A 12,393-nucleotide genomic window follows, 5' to 3' on the forward strand; every position below is an offset into this window, starting at 1 on the left:
GAAAGGCATTGACAAAGCTCAGGCCATTAAGCACCTTTAAGCACACACTGAGGATGTAAAGCAAACACCACCCGGTCATTCAACACCGAGGTTTGGTTAACTAACCCCCGTGACTCCCCGGCGTGCCCTCTGCTCCCCAGGGGCCGCACTGCTCCCTGCTCCAAGCACTGCCGGCTCCCTCTGCCCCGGGAGAGAGCAGGCAGTGACAGAGCGCTCCGGGCTCGGACCTGCGGCGCTCACCTCAGCCCCGGGCACTGAGGGCTCCCTGCCAGCCAGGCAGTATGGCAAGCCCCAGACTGGGGAAAGCACTTCGGGATAAACTCTCTCTTGGTGTTTCATTTCCCCTTCGTGCCCCTTCCCTCCCTGGGAACGGCAAAGGCAGCTTTGTCTGAGAAAAAGCAGCAAGACACAGTATTCCTTTAGCAAGGTGTCTCTGCAGTGCCGGCCTGAGCGTGCTCAAATCCAGCAGCGGCCACTGTCGCCTGCTGCATCTCGCTGCCCATCACAAGGAAAGAAGGTGCCTGGGCAAGAAGGTGCCCAGTCTGAGGGGATCCCCCCCTCTCCCCATTACCCCTTCCATGAAAGCCACACCGCTGTGCCTCCCTCCTCTGACTGACTCATACTGAGACAATGGTCTCGCTGGCGTGGTGGCAGATTTTGCAATGGGTTTTAATGAGGTATTTACAAGTTCTGAGGCAGGCTCCTTGCACAAGGAGTGTGGCCTGGCCCTGGCAGCTGGTTAGGCTTTTCATTGACATTCCTGCATCTCCACCGATTGCAGCACAGGCACAGTGGAAAACATTTAGACATCAGAAATGACAGATTAATTATCTCTTAATTGATACCTCCACTTGGGGCCAAATGAAAGCAGAACATCTCTCCTGCCCTGGGAGCCTGCCACGTACAGATTTACAGCTAAAAATATCGCTGCAGTCCCGTGGCTAATCAACTTCACTGCTTACTCTGGCTGAGGTTATAAAAGTGTCTCAGGCTGGCACTGCAATCAGCGAGGGACCAGCTGCAGCATCTGGATGCAGACATTAACACTGTGCAGTATTCCCAGCGCCCAGGTGAGGGGCACCTTGCCTCAGGGCAGTCTCAGAGCACCGCAGTTGGGTTTCTCCAAACTAGAATTCAGCCAGAGCACCCTGAAGAGAGGTTTCTCACACTTTCTTGCCCATCATTAGAGACTGCGGAGAGAAAATCTCATCCCTGGGCCTTTTGAGAGTCCTTGAGCGCCCAGTGTGTCTCCCTGCAGTGTAACATTTCCAGCGAGCTTGGGAATCACGCTCGATGCTTGAAACAGCTTTTTTGTGCAGTGCTCTCCTGCACCTACAACACTTCCCAAGGGATCTCTCCCCCACGCCCAGCTCCTTACAGGAATCCACACACAGAGGCCAAATCGCCACAGTGACCCCAGTTTAAGTTACCATCATCTTTATTTTCTTCACATATGTGCAAACAGAGGAGATCGAAATGGTGGTGTTCTTAAAAATAACAAAATGTATTTGCATACATTTCCCTATGTACAGGTGAACAGCCACAAGTAGTCTTCTTTTGCACAGCAAAAGATCTAGAGCATTGAGACCGGGGACAGGACCGGGGCCCAAAAAAAAAGTCTAACTTCAAAATTATAATAAAAAAAATCCCAACTTCACAACAGTGCAAACCTCTTGGACACGACAGCACGATGGAGTGATTTTAATGGAGAAAACGGCGGGGGGCGGGGGGGGGCCTCTCGGATGTGAGATTTCTGACTGTAAACAAGGCGCAACACCTCCCTCCCGCCGCCCTCCCCGGGGAAAGCTATTCCAGGAATTTGGCAGATCTTCAAGGGCTGAGCCGGAGGTAAACAGCCCGCGGCCGCCTCCCCTCCTCGGGCCGCGGCGAGTTGGGGTCCGGCTCCGGCGGCCACCGGCACCGGCACGGGAGGGGCGGCCGCTCCCCGGGATGCTGCGGGACGCGGGGACACCGCGGGGACCCGGCGGCACCGTGCATTCCTCGAGGGGCCTCGGCGGGGCCGGAGGGGTCCGGTGCGCCCCGGTGGGGCCGCGCACGCCCGGAAGGGACCGTGCATTCCAGGACAGGCCGGAAGGAACCCGGTGCGACCCGGCGGGGCCGCGCATTCCCGGAGGGAACCCGGTGCGCCCCTGCGGCGCCGCTCACGCCCGGAAGGGACCGTGCATTGCCGGAGGGCACCCGGTGCGCCCCGCTGGGGCCGTGCACTCCCGGAGGGGTCGGAAGGAACTCGGCGCGCCCCGGCGGGGCCGCGCATTCCCGGAGGGAACCCGGTGCGCCCCGGCGGCACCGCGCACGCCCGTATGGGCTCGAGAGCTCAGCCGGTCTCGGGGTCACCGGGGGGCGGCTGCTCGGCGTCGCTGCCGGGCGGGGCGGCCCCGTCCGTGCCGCCGCTCTCCAGGGAGGACTCGCTGCCCGTGCTTTCTCCGGAAAGCAGGCGGCGGACGCGCAGGTCGGCGCGCAGCGAGCGCAGGTCGTTGCCCAGGCTGAGCTCGCCCAGGTCGCGGAGGAGCTGGCCCAGCTCTGGGCTCTCGCCGCGGCCGGTGCTGGGGCGCAGCAGCTCGCCCTCCGGCTCGCCCAGGGCTTCCAGGATGTCTTCGCAGTCGCAGTGCATGGCCCGCTCTTCCTGCTCCTCGCCCAGTAGGTCCTCCGTGATGGAGCCCAGCTTGGGCGCGCTGCGGCTCCGCTCTACCGGCGGCTTGTAGCAGCACTGCCCGTTGAGCAGCTTGCGCAGCGGCACCAGCGGGATGCTCTGCTCGCCCACCAGCTGCTGCTGCTGGTGCCGCGCGTCGTCCCGCTTCTTCAGCCGGCGGAACTCAGCCAGCGCCGTGGCCGAAGTCTGGTAGAGCAGCAAGGCCATGGCCTTCGCCTTCTCGGGCTTGGAGACCAGCACGGCGTGGCAGCGCAGCATCACCGCCTTGTGCTTCAGCTCGTGGCGGTAGATCCAGGCGAATACGCGGGGCAGGCGCGGGTCGGCCACGCAGTAGGTGACCCGGTGCAGCAGGTAGAGGTGGCCGGGCCGGCGCAGCCCCTTGTCCTCGGCGTGGGCCATGCGGATGCCCTGCGCGCTGATGGTCAGCTTCATCTTGGTGCCCTGCCGGCCCGCCTCGCTCTTGCTCCAAATCTTGCAGACGGCCAGGTCGGTGCAGCCCTCGCCTTTGGACTGGATGGTGGTAGCGTTGCCCAGGTAGAGCACGGTGTACGTGGGGTCTTCGCTGGTGACGCGAAATTTCCGCCGCTTGGAGCGGAACATGCTGCCCACGCGGTGCAGGGCGCTCTCGGGGCAGGCGCGGGCCAGCGAGGTGAGGGCCGAGTAGTGCACGCTCACCGCGTACCCCTTGGGCTTGCTCTGCCGCCGCGCCTCGCCCGCCGCCAGCTCCACCTTGCTCCGCTTCCAGGGCAGCATGGCCCCGCGGAGCCGCGGCTAGGCGCCGCGCCGACGGCTCCGGGCGCGGGGGGGCATGCCACGGCGGCGGCGGCTGGGCTGCCCGCCCGCCTCACATCCTTGCGGGCGCCGGGCCGCCGCGGCCGTAGATATAGGCGGGCGCCGCGCTCCGCGGGCGCGGAGAGGGGAGGCCCCGCGCACCGAGGGCGGAGCGCCCGCTGCCCGGGCCCGCCGAGCCGGCGGCTCGCTGCTCGCAGCCCGCCCGCCGCCGCCGCTCTGCGCCGCCCGCCGCGGAGCCCCGGCCCCGGCCCCAGCCCCGGCCCCGCCGCGCCGCGGGGCGGGCACGGGGCGGGCACGGGGCGGTGCCAGCCCGGCCCGGCGGCCCCTGTCCCCTCCCCGCCCGCGGCGGAGCGCGGCCTCCAGCGGGGGACGCCCGTCGGTGCCGCCGCGGAGGAGCGGGGACCCCCTCCCCGTGCGCCCCGTCCCGTCCCACCGCGCTCCCCACGGCCGCCTGCCGAGGGTGGGTGCCGTAGCGCTCTCCTGCGGCTTTCGTCGGCACGGGCGGGGAGGATGGAGAGGGCACTGCGGGGGATCCGTCTGCCCCAAATCCCCCTAAAACTGATAAAAATCCCAAGGCCACTGCGGGACCCCGCGCTCTGGGAGATCGCACGGCCGGGAGAGCGCCAACCTCAGCTGCCTGCCCGGCCAGGGTGTGCCATGGACAGGTCCCGCTCTTGCGACATGATCTTTCCTCTGGTTTGGTTAGTTCGGCTCTGAGAGCTGTAGGGCCTGCAGCAAATACTAGTTATTATGTATGAGTAATTCTTTGCTCTTTATTTATATGCAGCAGCCGAAGTACAAGAAGCTGTCTTGTAATTTCTTGTTGGGGTTGCTGAGTACACTCACAGACATAATGAGAAAGTTGGTCTCCGTGTTGTTACTAGAGCTTCTTATATCATGTGTCAGATCCTTGCCAAAAAGAATAGAAATTCCAGCGTTGCAGATAGTGGCACTTCATCATTGTTTGGATAAATGCTCGACAAAAGGGGGGAAGCACGTACTCGTGCAGTAAAATATGTAAACACCTGCCTAAATTATTTGACAAATAATTTCTAGAGTTTGGATCAATTAAACCGGTATATAATTATCGTTGTTGTTGTTGCTACTATTATTATTATTATTACTATTATTACATCATGCCATCTAGCAGATGACTTGGGAATTGCAAGTAACCACAGTGACCAGCATCAAACTACTAAAAACCACTTGCCCGTTTGCTCGTATTTCCAGAATCACCAAACCTCACTGGAGGCCAGCGTGGTCAGCACCGTCCCTTGGGACTGCTCAGCTGCAGCTGGTACCAGGGGATGCCTGGCTGCAGCCATGGTTTCCAGAGGCCAGTGGTAGGCGTGGGTCAGTAACGTGCTGCATTTCCTGTCTTCAGCAGCTCTAGCACAGCACTTCAACAGTGTTAGGAAGGCTGTTGGTTGCCCTGAGAAGTGAATGTGTTAATCCTCCCATTTTCCACTGAGAAAACTTCAGCTGGAGAGCTGCATGGGGTGGGTGTGCACCGGTCAGTGCACACGGGCTGTTTCCCAGCCAGGGCTGGGGCAAACCGGCCAGGCCTCTGAACATGAAGGCCAGCACCCACTGGGATGCACATCTGGGTGTGGCACTGTGCTGAACCAAGCCCTCTGCCTCTTCAACCAAACCACACTGGGAGCTCACAGGAGGACAGATGAGGGGCTGAGATCTGCCCCGGCCGCAGTGCCCAGCAGCAGCCGCTCTGGGAGAGTCTCAGCTCTCAGCCCTGATGCAGGCTAGGTCTCAGGCACCTACTGGGAGCCCCCATAGTGCTGTTGGTGTGGGGAGCAGGAGGGGCTGTGTGCTATGCTGCAGCCTGCGGCAGACAGCTCCTGCCAGCCTGCAGAGCCGTCCCACAGCATGGCAGGGAGAGAAAGACTTTGGTCTGTACAGCTGATTCATCTCCAAGTAGCATTCAATGTGCTTTTCTTTTGTCTTCTTTGTCTTGCAAGGTGAAAACAGAAGATACTGCTGTGCACATAAAAATAAATCCAATGGCTTGAGGTGATGCCTGACACCCACACATGGTGTGGCACTCCCACAGTGCCCGAAGATCTGTCTCCTCTCTCAAGGTGTCCTGCAGAACCACAGCTCCTCAGACCCACGCCTGCCCTGTGCTCAGCGGCTGCCACCTGCCTCAGCTGTGCCTGTGAGCTGCAAGGCCCAGGGCAACCCCATCCACTCCTCTGAGATGCGTGGGCACAGCCATCTCTCCATAGCAGGGAGCTGCTTTGCTAAAACCCTGCCTGCCTTCAGCTGTGGGCAGAGGAGCCTGTTCTGAGCCTTGGGCTGGTGGCTCAGCAGGCAGGTGTTTGCTCCAGGTGGGATGGAGCAAGCAAGGAGGCCCACGCACCTTCCTGCAGTGCTGCCTCTGGAAGGAGGTTAGAACTGGGGGATCTGGTGCTGGTACACAGATACTTCTGATAATTATGCCCATAGAGCTGTTTGCAGAGTCATGCTGGGCTCTGCCATCCCAAGTGAAGTGATCTGTGTTCAGGAACGTAGACTTCAAGTTTTTACAGCATGGCTCCTGCAGGCTGCTGAGCCCCGTGGCTCTCCAGCAGCCCTAGGGCATATTTGTCTGCAAACCCCAGTGGTGTGTAAGATGAGGAGACTATCCGACCCCTCATGGCCTCCCCAGTCCCAAGGCAGCAGCACTACCATTTCTACATTGCATTCTCAGGGTAGAGGTTTCCTTATCAGCATCTCAGAGACCCACTAGGGGCTCTGGATGGTGGCTAGGGAGCAGCAGCAGTGCAGAATACCTGCCACTGTACCACTTGGGAGTGCAGCAGCAGGGAAGGTATTTTGTGGTCACATCCCTGCTCGAGAATGGAGTCTGTCTTGGCCTGGCTCCTCACCATGCTTGCCCACCAGTCGGTGTGCCAGACCATTGTAGCTTTCTTTGCTTTATTAATGGGCCCAGTTAATGCAGGACCATGTCTTTCCTGCTATGTGGCAACTGCTTCAGTTCTGGGCAGGGATGATTGCCGCATGCTTCAGCAGCTGAAGAGCACGCTACAGATCGTGGTGGTCTGTGACAGCAATTCCCACACAAAATGCTCGAGTTCTGTGCTGGGCTGGGGAAGTGTGCCATAGCCTTTGGGTGAAGTCTGGCAGCAGGGAGAAACCCAGTTAAGTTTGGGACACCTGCTCTGTGCTTGAGGCTGTTCCTGTGGTGTTGGGTGTCTGCATTTCATTGCTGGGAGGAGAAGCTGAAGCACAGTGAGAGGGGAGCTTGCCCTGTGGGGCCAGGGCGTGCTGCCTGCTTCCCAGTGAGCACGAGGCTCCCTCCTGGCCTGCAAGGCCAGCAGCACCAATGATGTGTAGGACTTGCATGCTGGGGGCTTATCTGCACGGTGCTGTAGCCCGGGGGGAGTGCAACAGCCTGCTCTCTATTTATGCAATATCCCAGCAGCTACCGAGCATCACCTGCCTTCATGCATGCATGCAAAACCTGAGTGAGGCGTGGGAAAATATGTGAGATACCATCTCTGCCCTGCGGCCCAGAGCCGGCAGCACAGTGAGTGCTGCACTTGGCCCTCGGCAGACCCCGCTCCCTGCCACACTCCATCCCTCTCCTGCCCTGGCCACTCCAGTCTGCGCTGGAACCCATGGTCACACCCCACCACGAGCCTGTAGGTTCTGGGGTGCACAGTGTCTCTGGGGGCAGGCAGACAGGCAGCTGCCCAAACCTCTGCTGGAGGGAACTGCCAGGCTGCCCATGCTGGCTGCCCTGTGCAGAGTGGAGAGATGCAAAGGTCTGTCTGACAGGAGAGGGTGATGCCCTGCAGGGAGCAGCCCCACTTCAGGGATGGCTTTTGGGCCCAGTAGCTGGAACTGGAGCTGAAGCAGATCTCTGCTTGGGGAGAGTGGTGGGAAAAAGTGCTGGGGAAAGTTGATATGACAAGACCAAAATAATTCATGAGAATGTACTGATTTTGTCAGTGTATGAAAAGATGTCAGGCTTTCTCCCCCCAGGTAGCAACAGAACTTCTTGTGTCGCAGCAGCAGAAGTGACACAGTCAGAATGAAACACCGCAAACCAGCATTTCAGTACGTTCCAAAACAAAGTATTTCAGAGTCTCTATAACTATGCAACATGTCAAAGTTTTGACTCTTTGTTCCAAACCGGGACAAAGGAAATGCTGAACCGTCAGGTTTTTCCATGAAGCGGAAAGACTGAGTGGTTCCTAAGCCTCACAGGCCATCAGTGGTGGGAGGCAGGGTGCCCTGGCCCCTCACCCCACCAGCCATCATCCAGGTCTGGCCAGCAGCAAGTGCAGGTGGCTGCCTGTCACCAGGAGCGGGGACAGCCTGAGACGAGTTGGCAGGGCCTGGGACAGCATGACCCGCTCAGGGAGAAGGGTCCTTAACAGCCTTTAATGGAAGCCGCATACCAGCCCTGCTGCCTCCCTGCCTCTCTGAAGGGGAGCAGCACCCGTCCTGCAGCGGCTGTGCCCTGGCAGGGCTCGGGGGCTGGGGGGCACGGAGGATGCCGGGGCCATGTGAAGACTGCGGGAGGTGCACGCATGGGCGGGCCCGGATCCCCTGGGAGCACCAAAGGTGATGCCTGCGCTGCTCAGGGTGCCGAAGGCCGGGAGTACCCCTGGGGCAGGGGCTCTGCCGCTCGGCGGGGCCCTGGCGGTGTCGGCACACCTCTGCCGCGGTTGTTTTTCGGTCGCCGAAAGCGGCACACCCCGCTTCCTGCACAGGCAGCCCCGGCGCTTCCTGCACCCGCCGCTATAATTAGAAGGGCAGCCGGTGTCCAGTGGAGCAGAGCCGTCCCTTGGGTGTCACGGCACCCTCGGGGGCTGGCTTGCTGGGCGGGCTGCTGCTGGACATCGGTCCTCATAGCGTGCTGCCAGCCAAGGAGCGCAGAGGGTGTGGGCAGCATCCCCCGCTCAGCGCTCCATGCTGGGGGCTGCCACCACGGGGCCGTGTGGAGGGGCAGCAGTGGGCAGCGAGGGTGAGACAGGCAGAGCTGGCACAATGGAAGCTGGAGAAAATCCCATCGGTTTCTCGTTCGGTGTTTTGTGCCTTCAAAGAGGCGGGCAGTTCTCGCTAATTAACTCGCCCCCACCCTGCCAGGCAAGGAGGTGATTTTATCTTCATAGGGCTGGTGGAAGAAGCGGAGTCTAAAAAACTCACCCGAGGGCACCAGCAGGGTTGGTGCCTTCTCAGGGCTCAGCCTTGGCTAGGCAGCCCTGCTTCAGAGTTTCCTGAGCACACTGCTCTTTCTATAGATGAGCAAGACCTTCACCAAAAGATGGGAAGCTTGTGGAACAAGCTCCCACTTTTCCTACAGTACCAGTCTGCTTCTGAGTACAGCTGGAAAGAAGGGGGTTCAAGCAGCTGCAGTTGTGCACAGGGCAAAATTGTCTTGGTGTTCTTTCAGGGCTGCTGTGGGGAGGGTTTCTTAATGGGTCTACTTGTCAGGCTGAGGCTGGCAGTACCGCTGAATTGAGCATTGTGAACCTACATGAATAATGAATAGCCATCACATGAATATTTCAGAGACACAATCCTAAGATCTCCCAGTGCTGCCTTAAAGGAAAATGGAGGAAAAGTTGTCCAGAAAGAACGATGTTTCCTTTAGGCAAAAACGCACTCTTATGACTGGCTTTTGAAAAAGAGCTGCTGCTGCTAAATCATTCTCAGGATATGCATCAAAAACTGGAGCAGTGGTTTGGCTCCAAGGCAGAAGAAGTTGGGAGAGAAACCCAAGTCAATGATTACAATGCACTGGAAGGACAGCAGATTCTACTTTGTGCAATGGTTTTGTAAGAATTCCCAAAGCTGAGGCCACCTTCCAAAGAGCCAACAGTGCTGGACACTCACTGCTTTTCAAAGGAGTGGTGAGAGGTTTTGTGATGCACAGGGGTGCTTTCTCTCCCAGGACAACACCTCTGTCCAGCCCAAGTACCTCTGTCAAAGAGCTGAGTTGTACAAAGCCCAGCAGCAAAAACTGTGTTCATTTTGCATGCTGTGGTAGCTACTGCATGGTACGGGAATGGGCTGCAAATCAGCAGGTTTGCCACACTTCACAGCAGCACACCCCTCTCCTCCAAGCTCTCCTTGCCTGGCTGTGCTCTTGGCACGCACACTCTGGTGCCAAGCTGCCTCTGTGCAGCTCTTGTGACAGCATCTGTACCGCAGTGTCTCTTTTCACTGTGTGTGATTAATCCATGCATAAATGTCTTCTAGGAGCTGCGGGCTGTCGCGTTCAGGTAAGACCAGTAGCAGCCTGTCTTGCTCAGGCAGGCAGAGCAAAGCAGTGGGAGCGGGATGAGAAACATGGCAATTAGAAACACGCAATTACTGCTCTAGCTCTGATGTTTCTGTCAGTTGGATGACCCAATCTGTATCTCCTTCAGCGTTGCCCTGCTCAAAGTGATCCTCGCACTCCTGCTGGTATTATCAGACAGAAATAATTCCTTGGTGTTTATGAAGTGCCCAGAAATGTATCTGTTGCAAGAAGGAGGGCAGTTTGGGCATTGTTTAAGTAGGTCCCACAAAGGTGGTAGAAAATACCTGCAGTTAACTGTCCCTGAAGCACTTCAGTCTGGAAATGGGGAAAGGGGGACTGGGGGGACTGGGGGGGGGGGGGTGCGGGGAGGGGAGGGGAGGGACAGCAGGGGAAAGGGGCGGGAGGGGGGGAAGGCAACGTATGGGGAAAACATCCCAATCCAAATGCAGAGATCTTTGTTCTTCAGGTTACCCTCAAACCTCCCTGCCCCAGGATGGGTTGCAGGTGGTGAGCAAGCCTCCCTTCCCCACTGCACCAGCACTTCTGCCTGTCCTCAAGTGTCTGTTTCACTTCTGCCTGTCCTCAAGTGTCTGTTTCCAGTTCATGTCAGCTGCAAGTGTCCCATGGAGGTCCGCTGAGCTCTCTCTGCACTCTGTACTGGCCAAAGAGTCTCTGGCCAAAGACCCCGGTGCTGCCGAGGCTGTGCTGCCAGGGCTGTGCTAATGGGATTATTAGAGCATTTTGCCTGTGGTTGGGGCAGCCTGGGAACGGCACTGCACGTGCCTCAGCTGTAGGGTTAGAAGTGCTGCCAGACCCGAGGCGTGGGGATTAGCCAGGCTGGCTGGCTGCTCTGGCTGGTGATTATGCATTGTAGAGGGAAGGTAACTTTTAACTGAAGTACAAAAGAAAGACAATAATGAGCATTTATTTTACTGCTTCAGTGCCCACATAAAGACTTGAGATGGTTTTATTAAAGATGACTTGATTAGACTAAATCTCTGCCTGGTGTCTGCAGCCCACCAGCCTTCCAATGAAGCACCTCGCCTAAATGAAAAGGCGACTGCTGGGTCCCCTTTCATCTCTCTTATTTGCCTTTAGGAAGCAAAGGAGGGGCCAGACCAGGCTGGTGGTGGTGGCAGAGCCTGGGATGAGCATGGCAAAGGTTCAGACGTCCTTGGGAAATTTATGCCCAAGTTACTGGCTTTGAAAAGAAGAAGAAAAATTGTGTCTTCCAAATGGGCGTTTATCATGGAGAGGCATCACAAAGCAAGAGAAAAAAAAGAAAGAAAAGAGAAGAGACAAGAGAGAAAAGACCGCCCCCGCCCTGGGGGTTATGGTCATGCTGCCATGCTGTTGGTGGCCAGCTCCTGAAGTTAAGCTTCGTCTGCCTCTGTTTTCCTGGTTATTCTCCAGTTGCAACTGATGCACATTACAGAGTTGTAGTGAAAACTGTCTGGCCTTAACCCAACACCCATAAAGGAGAAATGCTTCATAAATCAGTTCAGTGAACACGTACAGGTCAAGTTGTTTATTAATTTAACCTTCTCTCCCATCTTGACCCAGACCAGCCACAATGGCTGCTGCCGAAATCCATTCAGTGGTTCCCTGCCTGGTCACGTAATGTCCTCTGTCTGGCAAAGATGCCCAGACTCAGGCTAGATTTTGCCAGTTACCTCATAGTGCACCTCCCACAGCTGCACCCACGATCCCGCTTTGCCGCCATCATTCCCCACATGCACTGTTTGCTATATTGGGATGATGGACACTAGGGAAGGGGAGCCTGCGCTGGCCTGCATGTGTTACAGGGTGCAGGGTCAACCTCGGCCACAGGAGCTGGTGGCTTTCCCCAGAGGGAGACACAAACCCCTGCCCCCATGGCTGGCTGCCGGGCAGGGTTTCGCACGATGTGGTTTGACAGCATCAGCACCAGGGCGAACCAGCAAGAGAAACTGGCCCCACCGCCACTGGCACTGCCAGGGGCTGGGGCTGGCAGCCCTGTGTGTCACCCCACTGCCAGGGGCTCCCGCTGCAGCACCGACCTGGGGGTGGGAGTGAACTGTGCCCCCGGGCTCATTCCTGGTGGGGCTGGTGGCTGCTGTGGGACAGAGGGGGTTAGAGCTGGGCCTGAGCAGGGGAGAGCAGAGAGATATGTGTCCATGCTGAGCACCACAGGGTGGGAGGGCTGGAAAGATGGGTGCATAGATAAGTGGATGGATGGATGGACGGACGGATGGACAATCACAGAACCAAACTGGGTTGGAAAAGACCTCTAATATCGAGTCCAACACCCTTTCAACTAGACCATGGCACTAAGTGCCACATCCTTAAACATCGCCAGGGACGGTGACTCCACCACCTCCCTGCGCAGTCCACTCCAACGCCTAATCACCCTTTCCATGAAGAAATTCTTCCCAACGTCCAGCCTAAACCTCCCCTAGTGCAGGCCGACACTGTCCCGCCGCGCTGCGCTGCCGGCGGGTGCCGGTGCCGGTGCCGGTGCGGTGGCACCGCCTGGCGGCAGGCGCGGGGGCACCGCGGGGCACAGGCGCCGGCCGGGCGGCGGAAGGGGCCGGGCGGCGGAAGGGGCGGTGGAAGCTAGCGGTAGAACGCCGCCGCCGGCCCGCCCCTTCCGTCGGCGGTGAGGCGACGGCGGCAC

At 58.4% G+C, this 12,393-nt stretch overlaps 1 protein-coding gene across 1 annotated transcript; it reads right to left on the minus strand.

The window, feature by feature from the left end:
* Window positions 1–1,420: 1,420 nt before the first annotated feature.
* FAM43A (family with sequence similarity 43 member A) lies at window positions 1,421–3,443 on the minus strand. Its single transcript, XM_040074131.2, has one exon. The coding sequence runs from the start codon at window positions 3,422–3,424 to the stop codon at window positions 2,336–2,338; it is 1,089 nt and encodes a 362-aa protein (XP_039930065.1). The 5' UTR covers window positions 3,425–3,443; the 3' UTR covers window positions 1,421–2,335.
* Between the last annotated feature and the right edge of the window lie 8,950 nt (window positions 3,444–12,393).

Source organism: Hirundo rustica, chromosome 10 (assembly GCF_015227805.2).
Source record: "Hirundo rustica isolate bHirRus1 chromosome 10, bHirRus1.pri.v3, whole genome shotgun sequence".
Classification (NCBI taxonomy): domain Eukaryota; kingdom Metazoa; phylum Chordata; class Aves; order Passeriformes; family Hirundinidae; genus Hirundo; species Hirundo rustica.